Source organism: Spermophilus citellus (assembly GCF_964194105.1).
Source record: "Spermophilus citellus genome assembly, chromosome: 2".
Classification (NCBI taxonomy): Eukaryota; Metazoa; Chordata; class Mammalia; order Rodentia; family Sciuridae; genus Spermophilus; species Spermophilus citellus.
In genome coordinates this window covers 34,439,403-34,459,282 of record NC_138183.1, presented here as the reverse complement: position 1 = coordinate 34,459,282, position 19,880 = coordinate 34,439,403, and the positions used below count along the sequence as shown (strand labels likewise).

Below are 19,880 nucleotides of genomic sequence, written 5' to 3'. Positions count from 1 at the left end.
CTCTTGAGGCTGATTGGCTGGGCCGCGTGGGCGGAGCCAAAGAAGTCCCCTAATGAGCAGCTCCGTGGAGGAGCCAATCAGCTAGATGTTGCAGGGGCCGCTGTGAGCCAATCATCAGCCGGCAGCTGGAAGTTTGTTGGCAGCTGGAATTTTGCTGGGGCCCCTTTGGCTGTGGCTCTCAACACTCCTCTTTTCTGCAATCATTTGCTGACTACCTACTATGTAGGGGGTTGAAAACCCAAAGACAAATATAAAAACCACACATAGAAAATTGAGGGAATGCAGCTGGGTGTGGTAGCCCATGCTTGTAATCCCAGTCACTCCGGAAGTTGAGGCAGGAGGATTGCAAGTTTGAGGCCAGCCTCAGCAATTTAGCAAGATCCTATCTCAAAATAAAAAAAAAAATAAAAAGGACTGGGGATGTAGCAGCCCTGGGTTCAATTCCCAGTAAAAGATTTTTAAAAAGAAAGAAATTGAGGGAAAACAGAGGAGAGGGACATCTAAGCAAGAAAACAGGATGGGGTCAAAGAAACCTCCCTGGAGGAGATGATCTTGATCATAGTTTTGCGGGTGAATAGGAATTAACTACCAGGACACAGCAAGGCTAAGGGAAACAAACACTGGTTCTACTGCCTTATAACTGAATGGGCATTTTAATACCTACCTGTTAAGACTCTTAGGCCAATTAATAGAGTGACTTATGGAAAGCATCCAGCACAGTACCTTACTGTGCAAGATGTTCTGGTTGTTCATAATCTCAGTACTAATAACACCTAATCACAAAACCAAGCAGAACATTAGAGCTATTTTTATAGAGAAGGAAATAGAGACTCAGAGAGAGAGAGAGAGAGAGAGAGAGAGAGAGAGAGAGAGAGAGAGAAATGTCACATAGGCTTAATGGTAGTTGGAACTGGAACCCAGATCCCCTGACAGTTCTGTTTTCTCTTTGCCTGTCTGACATTCTCTTTGCCTGTCTGTGAGTTAGTCCACCTCCTCCTCTGGCTTAGTGAAGCTGTTCCCAAACTTTCTGATTATTAGCATGCCATCTCTGTGATTTTTGCCATTACTTAGTATTTTTCTTTAAATAAACTCATTTTTACTATGAACATTTAAAATGAAATTTTATGTCCACAATATAAATAGACAACCAGTAACATCATCTGGAAAATCACAGGTCTGTAGTATAACAAATTATATTTATTCTAAGACATGTTAAACTAAAATTTATTTCATCTAAAGTATACATTTGCACATTCTGGGAAACACAGACATATGTAACTAATCAATGAATTACTTTATTTTCACAATAATTTCTATTCAAGTCCAAATCTATCCTAAAACCAAACTTTCCTTTGTGAGGCTGGTTTATAGTTGGAAGGGACACAGTAAAAGACAACTCACTCCCTGGTCTACCGCCAACCCCCTCCTATACATATCAGCTACTCTCTGCTAGGGCTCTTATTGAAAATTTGCCTCTCTTATTTTAGCTAATTTCTTCATCCCTTGGAATTTTAACTTCCCTGTATATAGTATGTCTTAGAACCTAACATGATGTATAGGCTTGTTTGTCTGGAAACTTCAGCATCCTCCTTCTAGCAGATTCTGTCCCCTGGTCTTGGAGTTTAGAGTCAGAATAAACTAGCCCAGAGCCTTCTTCAAAGGGTCTGCCACTGGCAAATAGCAAGTTTCTGAATGGTTCAGCTCCCGGTGCTTGCTGGGGTCTGGAACATGGTACATGATATTCATTCAGTATGCAGTCATTGCCTAAACCAACTGAGGTAAGGTGGCTAGAACTGCTTGCTGCCACTAGGTGGATCTGAATGGCAATTGCATCAGTCTGACCTGTCGACTGCGTGGTGAGCTCAGGCTCCAGCACTTTCCCTTGGAAGCAGCCTGCCTTGCTCCCTGATTCTCTGATATTCTCTGTCCCCCTCCTCCCAAGTCCTCCTGTGGGTAAGTTAAACCCTGAGGATGTTTGCATACCAAACACTTTGCTAATTGATATTCCATCACAATCTGCTTAACAAATGTTAATAGAGGTTTGCATTTTGTGATTTTTTGTGTGTGTGGTGTGTGTGACACTTTGATTATATTTTTAGCCAGGCCGGGAAGGGAAGAAAAAGGAATGACTTTTTAGCAGGCAGGAAATACATTACTAGGTCTTTCTGGCCTGATATTTTCCTAAGCATCTGGGAGTACCTTTTTTCAGGATCTGATCTGATCTGGTTTTATCAGTATATAGCATGGGAAAATTCAATGTGAGGATGAAGAATCCCTTTGTGTTTATCTGTGTTCAATTGCCACCCTTTATTGTCAGCACTCTCTCTTTTTTTCTTTTTTTAAGAAACTACTGGTTCTTCTTTTTTTTTTTTTTTTAAGAGAGAGAGAATTTTTTTTTAATATTTATTTTTTAGTTTTCGGCGGACACAACATCTTTGTATGTGGTGCTGAGGATTGAACCTGGGCCGCATGCATGCCAGGTGAGTGCACTACTGCTTGAGCCACATCCCCAGCACTGATCTTTTTTTTTTTTTTTAGTTTAGTTTTTTTTTTTTTTTTTTTTTTAGTTGTAAATGGACACAATACCTTTATTTTATTTATTTTTATGTGGTGCTGAGGATCGAACCCAGGGCCTCATACGTGTGAGGCAAGCACTCTGCCACTGAGCCACCATCCCAGTCCAGCATTCTGGTCTTACTCAAAGAAGTCAGCTTTGCTCAGCCATGGTAGACACCTATGTGGAAGTCATCTAGACTCATGCTCCACCGAAAGAGGTGGCAGGCCTACCCAGACTTTGTAATGAGGGTCCCCCATCAGCCAGAAGCATCTCATTCTTATGTTTAAATGTCAGGATGTTCTTTAATCAAGAGAGAAATTAAAACAAGCCAGACAGAAGAGCCATCCTCAAAGACTGCCAGGAACACCTAGCACTACTTATAATTCTTCTATCTTCTTGATGAAACAAAAATAAGACGTTGTATATCATAATTGATATACGACTTGGAGACTGCATTTCACTTCTCAGGGAATATTAATAGGAGCAATTATCACTCCAGGAGTATGTAGTACAGTGGATAGAGACTGGACTCTTGAATCAGAAGATAGGGTTTCTATTTCCACCATGCTGCTACTAACTTCTGGTTTTATCCAGTGCAGATGGATGCATAGTACTTTGTTCTCATGCAAAACAAGCTGGGGAGAATCCTTTCAGACGGATCCTAAATAACTTGGTCCATAGAGCCAAGGCAGACTGTCTCTTCCAGGAAATCATGCACCTACCCATTAAAACTTTCTTCTTGCTGGGCGTGGTGGCACTTGCCTGTAATCCCAGCTACTTGGAAGGCTGAGGCAAGAGGATCACAATTTTGAGGCTGGGCTGAAAAATGTAACAAGACCCTGTCTCAAAAAGGTTTTTTTTTTTTTTTAATAAAAAAATTTAAAGGGTTTGGGATGTAGCTCAGGGTAGAGCTACCCCCTGGGTCCAATCCCCATGACTAAGGAGGGAAACAGAACTCCCTTCTCATATCCAGTATTAAATATGACACCCTATTGGGTTTATCCATCTCTCAGAAGGGATGAGCAGAGTGAACCTCTGTTAATCCAGTAGGTTTAATTCCCATGTAATGGAAACTAAATTAAGATTTCAATAATGCATGGTGACAGTCTGCTTTCCATCTGATGTAGAAATTACTCCTCTAGCTGTAAATTCTTATTTCATTGATAGAGGAGAGGAACAACTGATCAAGTGGTAGGGTGGCCGTGCTGTGGGTAGTAGGAGTCAGAAAACTAGATAAAATAAGTAGAATAAGTAAATAACAGACTTGAGACTCTTCAGTAAGCTAGCCAAATGTGGATGTGGGGCTGGGCAGGAGCGCTGTTTTGTTGCGGGTTCTCTTGTGGTAGTCTGTGGTACTGAGGATTGAACCCAGGGGAGCTCTATCACTGAGCTACATCCCCAGCGCCTTTTTTTTTTTTTTTTTTTTTTTTTTGAGACAAGGTCTTGTTAAATTCAGACTAGACTATAACTTGTGATCCTCCTGCTTCAGCCTCCCAATAGGGATTAAGGGCATGTTCCTGGGATTAAGGTGTGTTTCTGGGACTGAGGTGTGTTCCACCACATCCAGCTAGGATATAACTTTTGTTCTTTTCTTTCTTTCTTTCTTTTTTTTTTTTGAAATTACTTGTAAACTGAGCATTTCTAGAGTTACATGAACTTGAGACACAGTAAATACCAAATTTCATAGATTTTGAGAAATCTTTAATGTCATCTAGTCAAATTTCCAAAGAGATGATTGAACTCCTACTACAGACTCAGTTTACTAGAATAGGTTTCTGGTTTAAGTATTTTATTAAAAAATAAAATAGAAAGTGTTGCCATGAGTTCCCACAGTCCCTAGCCAGGGGCACCCCTTGCTGTGTAAAAGGAGCAATGTTTTATCCCTCCCTGTTCCACTAAGAGGTTTCTCCCCTTTGCCCATAATTCCCTACAAAGGTACCCACAGATGTCCCTTCTTCAAGGGGTCCAGTGTTGTTCCACGAAGGACAAGGAATGGGCTTGTGCTGGCTGTGCCGTCTACAGAGCGACAGCTACCAGACAGAGAGGCTTTCAGCAGTTACAGCTGCAGGACTCTTGCTCTTGCCCACATCCTCAACCACCAGGGCCACTGGTCCATGGGTCTCCATCGGTGTGGGTGAACCCCAAGGAGCACGGCAACAGCAAGCCACACAGAGGATTCTCATAGCCTCCCAGGGCAGTCACAGTGCAAACTCAGAATGGCACAGATGGTTGTTCATGCGACTGGGCATTTAGCAAGTGTGGATTATGACTTAAGGTCCTGTGTTAGTCGCAGGGAATGAGAGATGAGTCAGACGTGCTGCCCGCCCTTGAGATCTCACAGTTTACTGGGAGAAACAGACCCATGAGTGTCATACACAGGATGTGTGACAACTAAAGCCTGCAGTCTCTGGGGGCAGCAGATAGATTGCTGAAATCTGTCTGAGGGCTCAGGGAAGGCTTTCCAGAAGAGACAAAACTTAACCTGGACCTTAATTGGAGCATAGAAACTCACTGTAGAGCTGCGCAGTGGCGCACACCTGTCATCCTACCTGCTTTCGAGGCTGAGGCAGGAGGATCACAAGTCTCAGCAATTTAGTGAGACCCTGTCTCAAAATAAACGAGAAAGGAAGGAAAGAAGGGAATAAAGGGGGAGGGGCATTTCAGACAGAGTGAGCTGTACAAAGGCACAGAGACAGGGAAGGACATCTTGGTTCTGGAGTGAGGGCCAATGAGGCCAGTGTCTACTACATATCAGGTAGTGAGTGCAAAGACCTGGACCAGGAGAGGAAGTTGGAGACCCAGGATCCCGGCCTTTGTGATGTCACGAGGAGCCCCTGAAGGGTTTAGGGAGAAGAATGTCATGGGCAGGTAAGGCTCTTACAGCATTGAGGTGGCAGTATGGGGGCTGGGTGGGAAGAAAAAGATGAGAAATAAACTGAGGGCCTTGAAGGAAGGGAGAAATTCTAGAGAGATTTAGAAGGTTGAACTGGGAGATCTCATTAGAAATTCTAAGAACTTCTGTGACAGGAAATTAAAAGAGAAAGAAGGCAGACTGGAAATTTAGTAAGGGCCCACAGGTATGATGCCAGGATACCTTGTATCAAATAAATCAGACCTTGATTTAACTTCTTCACTGCCTGCCCAAGGTAGCCTATATAATGGCTGTGGATGGTAGGTCAAAGCTATTATTACAAAGCATTTACAGCTAAGAAAGGCAGGTGGATGCATCAGATCCGTCTGGCTTGGCCAGTTCTGCCCCACCCCCACCACCCCTATCCTGCTCTACAATTTTAACCCCAAAATTTATTACTTTGCTGAGGAGGATGCCGTCCCCAAATGGAGGAAGGTTAAGGATGGACAAATGGCTGTGCTAGGATCTCCACAGGAAGTCCTATCTTAGTTCAAGTATCATCACTAATAATTGCGTTAACTCAGAATGTTCTGCTCTTATAGCAAGAGTCCCCTGAAGAATTGAGCTCGCTCTTGGAATAAAGAAAAGGAAAAATAAGCACATTAAAGTGATATCCTACCTAGTTTGGCCTTTTTTCTAGAATGATTTAGAGCAATACTGTCCAACAGAACTTTATGGAATGACAGAAATATTCTGTACTATCCAGAGTAGACACTAGTTGCACATGGCTACTTGGCATTTAGTGGGTGGCTAATGTGACTGAGAACTTCGTATCTTATTTTGCTTTAAATAAGCTCATTATTTATTACTACCTTGCCATGCTGGAGATGGAACCTGAGGCCTTGCACATGCTAGGCAAGCGCTCTGCCAAGGAGCTATACCCTCAGTCCTCACTTAAGTTTAAATAGTCACTGTAGCTGGTGGCTACCATATTAGACTCTGCAGCTCTGGAGCACACTTCTCATCCCAGTTTCTGTCTCACATGCTCATTTCTGGCTTTGTTCTCCTGATGAACCTTACCCCTGCCCTTCTCTGCCTCCTCCCTCCAGTTTGACACACTAATTGGCTACCTTCCACCTTCCAACTTTGGCTGTATTTCCAGGCTATTGATTTCCTCTCTGAAATCACATCAGAACCTGGACTATCTTCCCATAACCCAACTACCTCCCAATATGGGCAGGTGTGTAGCCTCCATAAAGTACCTCCACTGTCTCCTGAGCTGCCATGTTTAGCTGCAGGAGGCTTTATTCCCTGTCCCTGCTCTTTTCCTGGCTCCTGTGGCCAGCCAGTTAGTAACCTGGAATATTCTTTTTTCTGAGAACCTGAGTTAAAGGATGGGAAGGACAGTTAAGATAGAGGTGTGTGTGTATTGGGGTGGTGTGTGTGTGTGTGTGTGTGTGTGTGTGTGTGTGTAGATGATTTCCTGAAACTACCCAGTGTCTCAATTAGAGCAGCATTTGATTTGAGCTTTCCGGTAGAAGGAGAAAGTTTCCATCTTCTGAAGCCTTTTCTGTCAGGAGTTTTGAACTTTGATTTATATAAAAATGGCAATATTGATGACATTTGTAGATGGAAAAAGTGGGTTTGGGATTGAAAAACTTAACAGGCCGAAGCACTGGGTCAGATTTAACACAATAATATGATGACAAATTTCTAATCTGGTTTTTGGTCCAAGTGGTGATATATGATTTAAAACACTTGATGGTGGTTTCAGCTGGTCATAGCAAGTTATTATGTGTTTGGATCACCAACAGAACAGCATCCAACCAGGATCTGGCTGGCCCACTCACTTTCACATGGAGCAGACCACACCCGGATTCTCGTTTGGGGCTTTTTTTTTTTTTTTTTTTAATAAGTGGGAGCGTTGACAAACTCTGACTGAAGGGACTTCACCATGGTGAAAGGAATGATAATCCACTATATAAGGACCTGAAACAAGTGAGCAGAGAGACGGTGAAACAGTCCTTTGTCTGGAGCCCTGGCAGTCCCAGGGCTCTAGAAGCTAGAACAAAACAAGTGAAAACTTGAGCAGATTTCAGCTCAGTTCCAGAAAGATATTTCCAACAATCAGAATCTCTGATTTCTGGTGGCCTAATCTGTAAAAGCAGAGTTTAGTAGAGACCCTGGAGGGCCAATGTCAAACATGCCCCCAAGCCAGCCTGCTGAAATGCGGCTTGCCTGCACAGTGATAGAGAGCTGATTCAAAGTGTGTAGACCCTATGCTTGCTGACCCCCTTAGTTTACAGGTTCTATGTGAATGTCAGACCCTTCTCATTCTAGCTCAGCGTCCTAATTAAATAACCTTGGCTCCCTGCATGTGGCAAACAGGTTTCAGGCACAGAACCCCTAGCACCAAGCAGAATGGCAACATAATTTTAGCTCCTGAGCAAAATGAGTCTCACAGTAGCATCAGTACAGTGTGCACATTAACATTTGAATATGCTGTATAATAAGCATGCTAATTATAGAAAAGAAGAATACTTGAAGAATAAAATAAGCTGTGATCATTAGAAGAGAAAGGGGTTAGCAATTGATGGCATGGGCTGCTGCTTGGTATTCAGAAGTACATGATGACTCTCATCATAGGGAAAAGGGAATTATTGTGATTATAAAAATGTAATGATGGCAGCAGATAGTGATCAGAATTTCATTGGAAATAATTTTGTGTTACAACTTAAAAAAAACATATTCAGATTTATTATTAAGAATGGGTCACTATTTGGTTATTTGATTACTTTGGACAATTTATAATTCTGGCCCCATTGTAGGATTAATCTCAAGTTTGTAGAAATGGGTGACTTTCTCTTCACCAGAGATGAGAGACTAAGATAAGGAGGACTCAGGTTGAACACCGGAACATGAGGAGCCATGTGCCTTGAATGACCTAAACCAGCAGTTCTCAAATAAAATCTGTGTATCTCTTGGGCATCTTGATATTCTCAACATGTCTGTAAGTTCAAAAGTATTTTCATAATAATATTAAAGGAGCTGGGAAGAGTGCTTGCCTGAGATAGACAAGACCCACAGTTCCATCCCCAGCAATAAAATAAAATAAAATAAAATAAAAGATGTTATTCAACTTTCAGTGTCAAAAGACTATACATTGTGTAATTCCATTTTTACGAAATGTCCAAAATAAGCAAATCCATACAACAGAAATAGATTAGTGATTTTGACAGGGGCTGGGGAGGCCAGACTATGAAATAATTCCTTCATGAACACAGGGATTCCTTTTGTGATGGTAAAAATGTTCTGGAACTAGGTAACAGTGATGTTCGCACAACACCCTGAAGGTTCTTTTTTTAAAATATTTTATTTACATTTTAGTTTTCGGCAGACACAACATCTTTGTTTGTATGTGGTGCTGAGGATGGAACCTGGGCCGCACCCATGCCAGGGGAGTGCGCTACCGCTTGAGCCACATCCCCAGCCCCACCCTGAAGGTTCTTAATGCCACTGAATTGTATATTTTGAAATGGTTATGTGAATTTTACCATATATGCAAAAAGCAAAACATTGTGTCTCATAGGATATTCTTCCATCTAGAATAGAAGCTTTTTGAAGGTTCTAATTTTGGAAGTCCTGGATGCCAAGTCTTCCTATAGCTTCACTTTTTTTTTTTTTTTTTTTTTTGGAGGGGGTAGCGGGGATTGAACTCAGGGACACTTAAACACTGAGTCACATCCCCAGCCCTATTTTGTATTTATTTAGAGACAGAGTCTCACTGAGTTGCTTAGTGCCTCACTTTTGCTGAGGCTGGCTTTCAACTGGTGATCCTCCTGCCTCAGCCTCCTGAACTGCTGGGATATGGGCGTGTACCACTGTGCCTGGCTCCATAGCTACACTTCTGAAAGTGAGGAAATATTTCCTTGTTTCCTTTAAAACTACTTCCTTTGGTCTAGGAGAGGGTGTATCTCAGTAGTAGAGCACTTGCCTGCTATGCACAAGACCCTCGGTTCTATCACCAGCAGCACAAAAATAAAACAAACAAACAAAACCAACAAAACCCCCTGCTTCACTCTGCCTTTGTTAGTCTCTCTACCTAAGATATTTTTTCCTGCTAGTCTGGAATGTTACTACTTGTCCTTCAAAGCTCATCTAAAATTGCATCCCTTCTGTGAAATCTCGAGCTACCCCCCACCCTGAACACACCTCAGGAAGAATTGAGCCCTTCCCCCTCTCCAGTTCCTACAGTACTTCCATCTTCTTTCTCAGATCATATCCCTGACATAAGACCTGGTATCACAGAACATATCACATTTTATAAATGTGTCTGTCTCCCCAAAAGATGACTGAAGAACAGGAGAATTATCTTATTATCCCTAAAGCCCAGCATATCTCTCTCTCTCTCTCTCTCTCTCTCTCACACACACACACACACACACACACACACACACACACACACTCACACAGCAAAACCCCGGCCAAGACCTGTGATAGCATTTGGTGTTAACTTGGCACAGGGTTGATACTCAATAAATGCCTTTTTCTGACAAAGGAACAAATGGTTCATAATAGTGAATAAATGAAAGAGATCCAGCCCTCTTCTTGTTAATTAGTAGGAAGACATTTCCATATATTTTTGAGACTTCTTATAGTGTTAGATCTCCCAGGGACTTTGGCCATGACCTGCATAAGTTAGAGAGGGCAAGGAAGCCCCAGGACAATCCTGTAGAAGAAATAGACATCTGGTAACAAAGGGGAGACAACAGGAGGAAGGAAAGAAGTCTCCCAGAAGTGGAGAAAGTGCCAGAGTTTGTTAGGAGAGAAAGAGCAGCTTAAGAAAATCATTCATCTGGCCTGGTGTAATCCTAATACTCCTCGCTTGCCTGTAGTCCTAGCCACTCAGAAGGCTGAGACAGAAGGATCATGAGTTCAAGACCAGTCTCAGCAACTTAGTGAGGCTCTAAGCAACTTAGTAAGGACCTGTCTCAAAATAAAAAATAAAAAGGGTTGGGATGTGGCTCAGTAGTAAAGTGTCCCTGAGTTCAATCTCTAGTACGAAAGAAAGGAAGAAAGGAAGGAAGGAAGTAAGAAAGGAAGTAAGAAAGGAAGAAAGAAAGAAAGAGAAAAAAAGAGAAAAAGAAAGAAAGAAAATCGTTCACCTGCCACTTTGGAAATCCCTACCCAGAAATATGGCATTATGTAAAAATGTGAATATGTAACAGATGTGATTCTGCAATCTGTATTTGGGGTGAAAATGGGAGTTCAAAACACAATTTGAGTCAAATGTATGAAAGATGATATATCATGAGCTATGTAATGCTTTAAATAATCAATAAAAAAGAAAGAAAGAAAAAAGGCCCAGAGACAGCAGGAGATCTAGGAGATGAAGAGTCACAGAGCCGTGAGTGATGCCTAGAGCATGCGTTCTCAACATGGGATGCACCCGTTTCCAAGTCCACGAGCACATAAGGCTTAACCACAAACACCACTCACAGTCAGTTCCTTGTCCCACCCACCCTGACAGAACTCCTCAGAAGGCAACAACTGTGAACCATGTTAGCTTTTCCTTCTGGTGTTTACCTACATATTTATAAACACATGCTTCTGTTGCTATTTCTTGGTGGTTTTTTTTTCCATCAGAGACATTATATACCAATTTCCTATTATTACAGGATTAGGACTTAGCTCTCTCTTACTGCCCCTTAAAAGTCAGGTGGGCACTAGTGAGCTTGAAAACAAGTGACCATCTGAAAGAGAGGCAGCTGCTGCTTAAATTGTCACAGGGAATGTAGCTCCATGTGGGCAGATTGCGTCAGTGAAAATATATGTTCACTGGTAGCTGGGTGCAGAGATGAACATCTGTAATCCTAGCTACTTGGGAGACTGAGGCAGGAGGATCACAAGTTCAAGGCCAGCCTGGGCAATTTCAGAAGACTGTGTCTCAAAATAAAATTAAAAAGGGCTGGGGATGTAGCTCCAACTACAAATAAAATTAAAAAGGGCTGGGGAGGTAGACCAACTCTGGGTTCCATTTCCAGAACTGCAAAACATAAAAAAAAAAAAATTTCAAAACTTTAAGTATAAAAAGTTATGCCCTGGCTGGGTGCAGTGGCATATGCCCATAATCCCAGTAGTTTGGGAGGCTGAGATGGGAGGATTACAAGTTCAAAGCCAGCCTCAGCAATTTCTTCTCCATTTCCTCTACCCGCTTCCACAGGTGACTTATTTTATTAGTTTTATATGTGTCAGTACAAGAAATTTGAAATCAATTCTTCTGATTTTCAAAACAATCTGATAGAGTGGGGATAAAGAGACTTAGGCTCCAAGAGTAAAGGTGAAAAATCGACAAGTCTGCCAGGTGCAGTAGCGTATGCCTATAATCCCAGTAATTTGGGAGACTGAGGCAGGATGGTCACAAATTCAAGGCCAGCCTCAGCAATTTAGCAAGATCCTGTCTCAAAATAAAAAATGAATGGGAATGTCGCTCAGTAAGTAGAGCAGCCCTGGGCTCAACCCCTAGTACTACAAAAGAAAAAAAAAGAAAAATAACTGGGCTGCAATTCTGTATTCTTCTGATAATGTCACCATGTCTTTAAAGAGACCTTCTGTGTATGGTTAGAGCTTAGATACTAGGAGCAGAATGAAGGTGCTACGCACTGAGTGCATGCCTCTAATCCCAGCAGCTGAGACAGGAGGATCTTGAGTTCAAAGCCAGCCTCAGAAACTTAGCAAAACCCTGTCTCTAAATAATTAAAAAGGACTGAAGATCTGGCTCTGTGGTTAAGCCTCCTAGGTTCAGTTCCCAGTACAAAAACAAAACAAAACAAAATAAAACAAACAAACAAACAAAAAACAGTAAGGTAAAAGTGGGACTGGAAGCCCTTCTAGCCCCTGAACCCTATTTCCTTGATTCCATAACAAGGCAGAGCCTGCAAGCAATGAAGAGAAGAGGGACTCAACAGGCAGGTATCTTCCTTGAAGTAGAACTCAATTCATCTTGCATCTCTATCCAATACATTTAGTCTGTCACAAAGCCTGACCAAGTCTTCCCATGAAATACCTAGGGATGGGGATATGGCTCAATGGTACAGTGCCTGCCTAGCATGCATGAAACCCTGGATTCCATCCATTTAAAAAAAAAAAAGTCTTATTTGTCCCACCCTTTATTACTACAAAAATCTTGTCCCAGATTTTAGTTACCTCACATGTGAGTTATTGCTACAGACTTTTAATTGGCCTCTTGGTGCCGAAATAGCTTTAACCTAAGTAAGCATATATTTGATCCAATTTCTATTAATAGCATATGTGTAAATTATGTTAGTCCTTCAAAAAGCCATTTCTTTCCATTTTCAACTATGTTTCAAAAACAGCTAGCTCCCTGAGTGCATTTTAAAGGACCACACACAAGATTTACTTCAGCTCAGAAACAATGCTGGTCAGCAGGGAGACTTGTGCATAAAATGAATAAACAAATTGTGGCCTATTCAAACACTGAAATACTATTCATTAATAAAAAGAAATGAGAGCTGGGCATGGTAGAGCACACCTGAATCCCAGCAGCTCAGGAGGCTGAGGCAGGAGGATTTCGAGTTCAAAGCCAGCCTCAGCAACTTAGCAAGGCTCTAAGCAACTCACAAGACCCTGTCTCTAAATAAAATATTAAAAAGGGCTGGGGATGTGACTTAGTGGTTAAGCACCCCTGGGTTCAATCTCAGTACCCCTCCTCTCCCCGAAAAAAAAAGAAAGAAAAGAAAAAAGAACCTAACTGGTAGAGGTTTATTTTTTTTACAGATTCATTGAGATATTATTTACATGCCATAAATTCATTCTTTTATAGTATAAGATTCAGTGTTTTTAATGTATCGGCAGAGCTGGGCAGTCATCACCACTACCAAATTCCAGAGCATTTACAGTATCCTGAAAAGAAAACTCCATAATCCTTAGCAGTCAGTCCCCATTCCTCTAGCCCCTGGCAACCACTAATCTATTACTACCTCTATGCATTTGCCTATTTTGAACATTTCATATAAATGCAATCACACACTATGTAGCCTTTTGTATCGGATTTGTTTCACTTGGCATAATATTTTCAAGGCTCTTCCAGGTTGTAGCATGTGTCAATACTTCATTTATTTTTGTGGCCAAAAATTTCACTGTATGGATATACCACATGTGCTTATCAGTTGATGGGCATTTGGGTTGTTTTCATTTTATTATCATTACAATTAATGTTGCTATAAGCATTTATGTACAAATTTTGGGTAGACATAGCTTCATTTTCTTGGGTATGTATTCTAGGAGTGAAATTGCTGGCTCATATGGTAATTGTATGCTTAACTTTTTGAGGAACTGCCAAACTTTTCCAAAGCAACTACACCATTTCACATTCCTGAGAGCAATGTGCAAAGGTGCAAGGTGGTATCTCTTTGTGGGTTTGATTTGCATTTCCCTAAGGGTTCATGATGTTGAGCATATTTTCACATGTGTATTAACTATTCATGTATCTTACTTTGGAGAAATGTGTATTCAAATCCTTTGCAAATTTCCTCTCTCCCTCTTTCTTTTCTTTTTCCTTCCTTCTGGTTCTTAGGGTTTCACTGTATTGGTCTGGCTAGTGTTGAACTCCTGAACTCAAGATCTTAACCATTTTAAATTGGTTATTAGTATCTTTATTGCTGAGTTGCAATAGTTTTTTATATATTCTGAATACAAGTCCTTTGTCAGATACATGATTTGTAAATACTTTTTTTCCCTGGTACCATGGATTGAATTCAAGGGCACTTAACCTGTGAATCGTATCCCCAGCATTTACATATTTTATTTAGATATGGGGTCTACTGAGTTGCTAAGCTGCTGAGTCTAAACTTGAATTCAGGATTCCCCCTGCCTCAGCCTCCCAAATTGCTGGAACTACAGGTGTGTGCCACCATGCCCTGCTGTAAATACATTTCCCCATTCCATGCATTTCTTTTCATTTTCTTGAGGTTGTCTTTTCTTTCTTTCTTTCTTTCTTTCTTTCTTTCTTTCTTTCTTTCTTTCTTTCTTTCTTTCTTTCTTTCTCTCTCTCTCTCTCTCTCTCTCTCTCTCTCTCTCTCTCTCTCTCTTTCTTTCTTTCTTTCTTTTGGTTTGGTACCAGGGATTGAATCTAGGGGCACTTAACCACTGAGCAATACTACCAGCCCATTTTTATTTTTTTATTTTGATTTTGAGACAGGGTCTCCCTAAGTTGTCTAGGGCTTCACTAAATTGCTGAGGCTCGATCCTCCTGCCTCAGCCTTCTGAGTTACTGGCACCAAGCCTGGCTTGAGGTTGTCATTTGAAACACAAAAGGTTTAATTTTGATGAAGTTTAATTTATGTATTTTCCTCTAGTTTGTGGTGCTTTTGTTATCTAAGAAGGTTTTGCCTAATCCAAGGTCACAAGATTTATTCCTGTGTTTTCTTCCTAGTCTTACTGTTTTTTACTCTATAATCCATTCTAAGTAATTTTTTTTTTGTACTGGGGATTGAGCCCAGAGGTGCTTTACCACTGAGCCACATTCCCAGCCCTTTTTACTTTTTATTCTGAGACAAGGTCTCCCTAAATTTCTTAGGGCCTCATTAAATTGCTGAGGCTAGCCTTGAACTTATGATCCTCCTGTCTCAGCTTCCTGAGTCACTGAGATTGCAGGAATATGCCACCATACTGGGTACTTTCCAAGTAAACTTTGTAAGTGGTATGAGATACAGAAGCCAATTTCATTCTTTTGGATGTGAATATTCAACTGTCCCAACACCATTTGTTTTTTGAAATGACTATTCTTTCTGATATTAAATTATCTTTATACCCTTGTTGAAAATTAACTGATAATTTTTTTTTCAAGCTGGGTGTTGTGGTACACACCTGTAATTCTGGCAACTCAGGAGACTGAGGCAGGAGGATCATGATTTCAAAGCCAGCCTCAGCAACTTATGGAGTCCCTAAGCAACTTAGTGAGACCCAGTCTCAAAAATAAAAATAAAAAATAAAAAGAGCTGGGGATGTGGTTCAGTGGTGAAGCACTCCTGGGTTCAATCCCTGGTACTAATAAATAAATAAATGAAAAAAAGTCATATATACAGCATTTCTTATGTACAGTCACCTTTTTTCACTTATTACTTCTGAAACAAGAATGTCTCTTATAACTGATATGACCACTTACTGTAGTGGGTTCCCCCCTTTCTGAAAGCTGTTATTAACAAGACAATGCAAATGTGAGCAGTGCTTAGCCTGGGACAGAAATTTTTATTTTCTTCCTTTTGTTTAACTATAGTTTCCAATTTTGCTATAGTACATGCACAGATAAATACAAAAAGAAACTAGGAACCTGGATGCCCTGATATTCAGAGAGTTTAGAATGTGAGGGTATCCAGGAATTTGACCTTTACCAAACAAGAGACTACCAAATTAAGAACCGTGTAAACCACCTCTGTGGTACCTGGGTCCAGAATGAGGGAGGAGCATGCCAGCCAAGGGGCTCCTGGCTGGGCTGGGTAGGGCAGGCAAGCTGGAGAGCAGATGGCAACCTTAGTCAGCAGAAGCTGGACTCAGATCAGCCTCAGTTCCAACGGGACAAGGAAATCCCTGTGGGGTATGAGAGGGTCCAGATGGTAGAGATGCTGGCTAAGGATGGAGGAGGGGATACTCATCTATTTTCCAATCTAACTCAGGAGTATGTTCCAAGTTCCTCAAAAGAGACCAAGGAGCTGGGCAGGGTTGCACAAGCCTGTAATCCCAATGACTCATGGCTGAGACAGGAAGATCACAAGTTGGAGGCTCACCTGGGCAACTTAGCAGAAGCCTGTTTAAAAGAAGAAAAAAAAAAACTCTCAGATATAACTCAGGGTTAAGGGTTCCTGGTTTCAAATCCCAGCACCAAAAAATAAACAAATAAATAAATAGGGCTGAGGGGTATAGCTCAGTGTATAAGGTCCTGGGTTCAATCCCTAGTACTGGGGGCAGGGCAGGGGAGAGCACACAAGTCCTCTGTGAAACTGAAAATGAGGCTGATCCTTTTGAGAGTAAAAAACTTACATTGTTGGTGGAGGGGGATAAGGGAAGAATGAAGGAATTTTGGATTCAGCAAAGGGGAGGGAGGGGAAGGAGGGGAGAGGAGGGTGTGTGTGTGGGGGGGAAGATGGTAGAATGGACATGATTTCCTTTATGTATGGGTATGATTGCACGAATGGTGCGACTTTTCACCATGTACAACCAGAGAAATGAAAAGTTGTGTTCCATTTGTGTAAAAGATAAAATAAAATTAATTTATAAAAATAATAACTTTCATTAGTTTGAGTTGAGCCTTTTTTCCCTCAGCCAAAGGGGCAGGGTAACTGGGCAAAGTCCCCAGGGAGCTCTGGGACTGCTCAGGGTAGGAGAGGAACTCAGGCCTGTAGAGTGTGGCTGGAGTACAGAGAGTGCCAGGCACTGGGTCAAGGAGAGGCTTCATCCACATAATCATGGCTGAACCTCATGGCAGTCCTGAGATGAGCAGCCTGGGACTCAGAAAAGTTATGGGGTTTGTCCAAAAGCACACAGCTAGTGCACAATGGAATGGGATTCTTGTCTCATTCGAGTCCTCCAAAACCAGGAAACCATTATGGTTATAGTCATATAGATTTATCATAATGGTAGGCAGAAAAATATTTCGAGAAATACTTTGATCTCTTCAATGATCCCCAACATTAAAAAAATTCACATAGTATGGGGGTACAAAGCTACAAGAATATTTATACCTCAACAGTGGTTATAATCAGGTGCAGTGGCCTTTTCCTGTAATCCCGGCAACTCAGGAGGTAAAGGCAGGAGGATCTCAAGTTCAATGCTAGCCTCAATGACTTAGACCTGTCTCAAAAGGGTAGAGATGTAGCTCAGTGGTAAAGTGTCCCTGGGTCAGTAACACACAGAAATATGGTTTTATCTCAATGGTGGAAATTTAATTTTTATATTTTATTGTCTGCTTTTTATTGCTCCTCTCATCATTTGCACATAATGAACATGTAAATCTTCTTAGAGTAGGAAAAAACAAGAACAACTTTTTTCAGAATCAGTTGTGAAGAGTAGGGGATCAAAGTTATATGAGAATAAATTACAGTAGCTATGTGAGTTTCAGCAAAATCTTCTTGGTTTCCTAAACACTAAAAAAGTCCTATCCTAGGAAGCTGTTTCCAGGATTAATTGAGAGGCAATGTACACCAAAATTTCAAGCACAGTACTTGGCTCAAGGACTGTGTTTTTGTTGTTGAAGTTGTAGTAGTACTGAGGATTGAACCCAGGGATGCTTAACCACCAAGCCACATCCCCAGCCCTTTTTTTTTTTTACATTTTATTTAGAGACAAGGTCTCGCTGAGTTGCTAAGTGCCTCACTAAATTGCTGAGGCTGGCTTTGAACTCCGTGATCCTCCTGCCTAAGCCCCCCAAGCTGCTGGGATTATAGGCATGACACCAAGCCTGGCACCCAAGGACTATTCGTAATAAATATTAAACCTAATTCTTGGTAGTCATAGCTCTGCCTTGCTGCCCCAGGAAAGCCTGGCACCATAGCTGGTTTCATGGAACAACAAGGAACCTGGTTCCCTTGCTAGGGACCCTTTAATGGACAGAGTTGCCTGTATACCTGACCCTTCCATCTTTTGTTTTCACTTGTGGAGACTAATAGAACTTCATTTTCACCTATTTGCCTCTCCCTATCCCTTTCTCAACAATCTAAACTGCCTGTATGATAACATACATGTGACATTATTTTCAACCTAACACAGATTTGCAAAGCATCTACTATATTCTAAAGATGACCCAAACTCTCCCAGTACTGGCAACTGAACCCAGGATGCTCTACCTCTGAGCTACTGCCTTTTTTTTTATTTTGAGAAATGGTCTCTCAAAGTTGCTGAGGGTGGCCTCAAACTTGTAATCCTCCTGCCTCAGCCTCCTGAATGGCTGTGATTACAGGTGTAGGCCACTATGCTGGCCTTCCTCACTATTCTTATCACCCAGAACTATTTGTATGAGTTCAATCTAGCTGAGAAGTTAGATCTTCCAGGACTACCACTTGTTGTTCAACTGCTATAACAGAGACACATACACTGTGTTCCAGAAAGTTGGGGACATTCATTCTTACCAATGGATGCACATTGTATAGAAGGAGAAGAATGGAGGTATTAACTATTTAAAGAGTAATGATTTCCTTACCTCAGTCATATGTTGTCTTTACTAAAGAGAAAATGTAACCTTACTGTTGAACTGGTTTCAAAGCCAGCTAAACCAATGCCTGAATCAATGCCTCTCATCTTTAGCCACGAAGTTTGTGAAAGGCTCTGGTCATCTGATTATTTGAGGTGGGGAGCAGGTCCAAGGAGTTACAAACCAGCTCAAAATGTTCTCAGACATTTAAAATTTATTGGAATACACATTCTGATTATTGGGAAGTTTTAAGATTCAAATGGTTAAAAAAAAGATTCAAAGGGGTGCTAAAGCTTGGCATTACTTCATGTTTTTATTACTTATCAGACAATCATTAACACCTATGGAAGTAAAAAAGAAATCCAAAATTCTGTCTCCTTAACAAACTAAGTTGTTTTCACTTTTCCTTCTTCCCTCCCAGGCCTTGTTCAAGTAAATAAATCCATGGACAAGATCAGTAATTGAAGATTAGATACAACTATATACATATATAGATATATGTATATGTATTCATATATGTATACAATTGTGCATATATATATATATATATATATATGCACATACATAGATATATTTATCTTTCTCATATACAGAATGATGTTAAGTACAGCAATATTTAAAACCAGGTGATAACAGCCCCTTCAGGCCTGTGGACTGACAGTCCCATAGATGTTGGCAGGGCAGTTAGACACACCCTGTTCTGCCTGTGTTATTTATGCCTCTGGCAGTGAAGCCCCTGACAAAGAGGCATGTCACTGGAACACATGCTCTTTGTTCACAGAGGTGCATGCCAGCCCCGGCTGTGTGAGAAGGCACAGTGCCCTGTCTGTAGTCTCCCCTTTGGCTCTTTCGCTTTCTTTTTATTTGCTGCACATTGTGGCTATGTTTATGAATTACTTTGTAGCTTAATCTCATAAAATACACATTTATCCTGTGAGCAATGTACCATGGGGGAAAGAGTCCTTCATGCCCTAGAGTTGGTCATAAAAGAGAGGACATGGTCTCAAGATTTGCCCTGATCCTCCCTAAGACCCATACCGTCTCCCCACCCCCAGGTTTCTGTAGCACAGGACCTACCACAGTTCAAGGCTCCTTCAGCAACTGGCCCTTCCCTGTGAGAGGACACCTGATGCAGTTTGGTATTGAAGGCTCTTTGTAACCATTCCCCCTATCCCATGCTACTCCAATCTAGATGGACTTCTGGTAGTGTGGTAGCCTTTGGAGCCAGACCCATGTGGGCCTGAACCCTAGCTCTACCTTTTGTTGGC

General features: G+C 41.4%; 1 protein-coding gene across 4 annotated transcripts in view; it reads right to left on the bottom strand.

The window, feature by feature from the left end:
- HEMGN (hemogen) overlaps positions 1–19,880 on the bottom strand; it is a 49,496-nt gene that overhangs the window by 26,531 nt on the left and 3,085 nt on the right. Inside the window, exons 2-3 of one of the 4 annotated variants that reach the window (XM_081267582.1) lie at positions 17,168–17,276; positions 15,612–16,233 (exon numbers count right to left, since the gene is read on the bottom strand). The exons of 1 other annotated variant lie outside the window; for it this stretch is intronic. In XM_081267582.1, coding sequence (XP_081123708.1) covers positions 16,210–16,233; positions 17,168–17,276 — 133 coding nt within the window. In that variant the 3' untranslated portion in view covers positions 15,612–16,209. Of the gene's footprint in view, positions 1–15,611; positions 16,234–17,167; positions 17,277–19,880 lie in introns of those variants that run through there. 2 more of the 4 variants (XM_081267579.1, XM_081267581.1) reach the window with 2 other exon arrangements.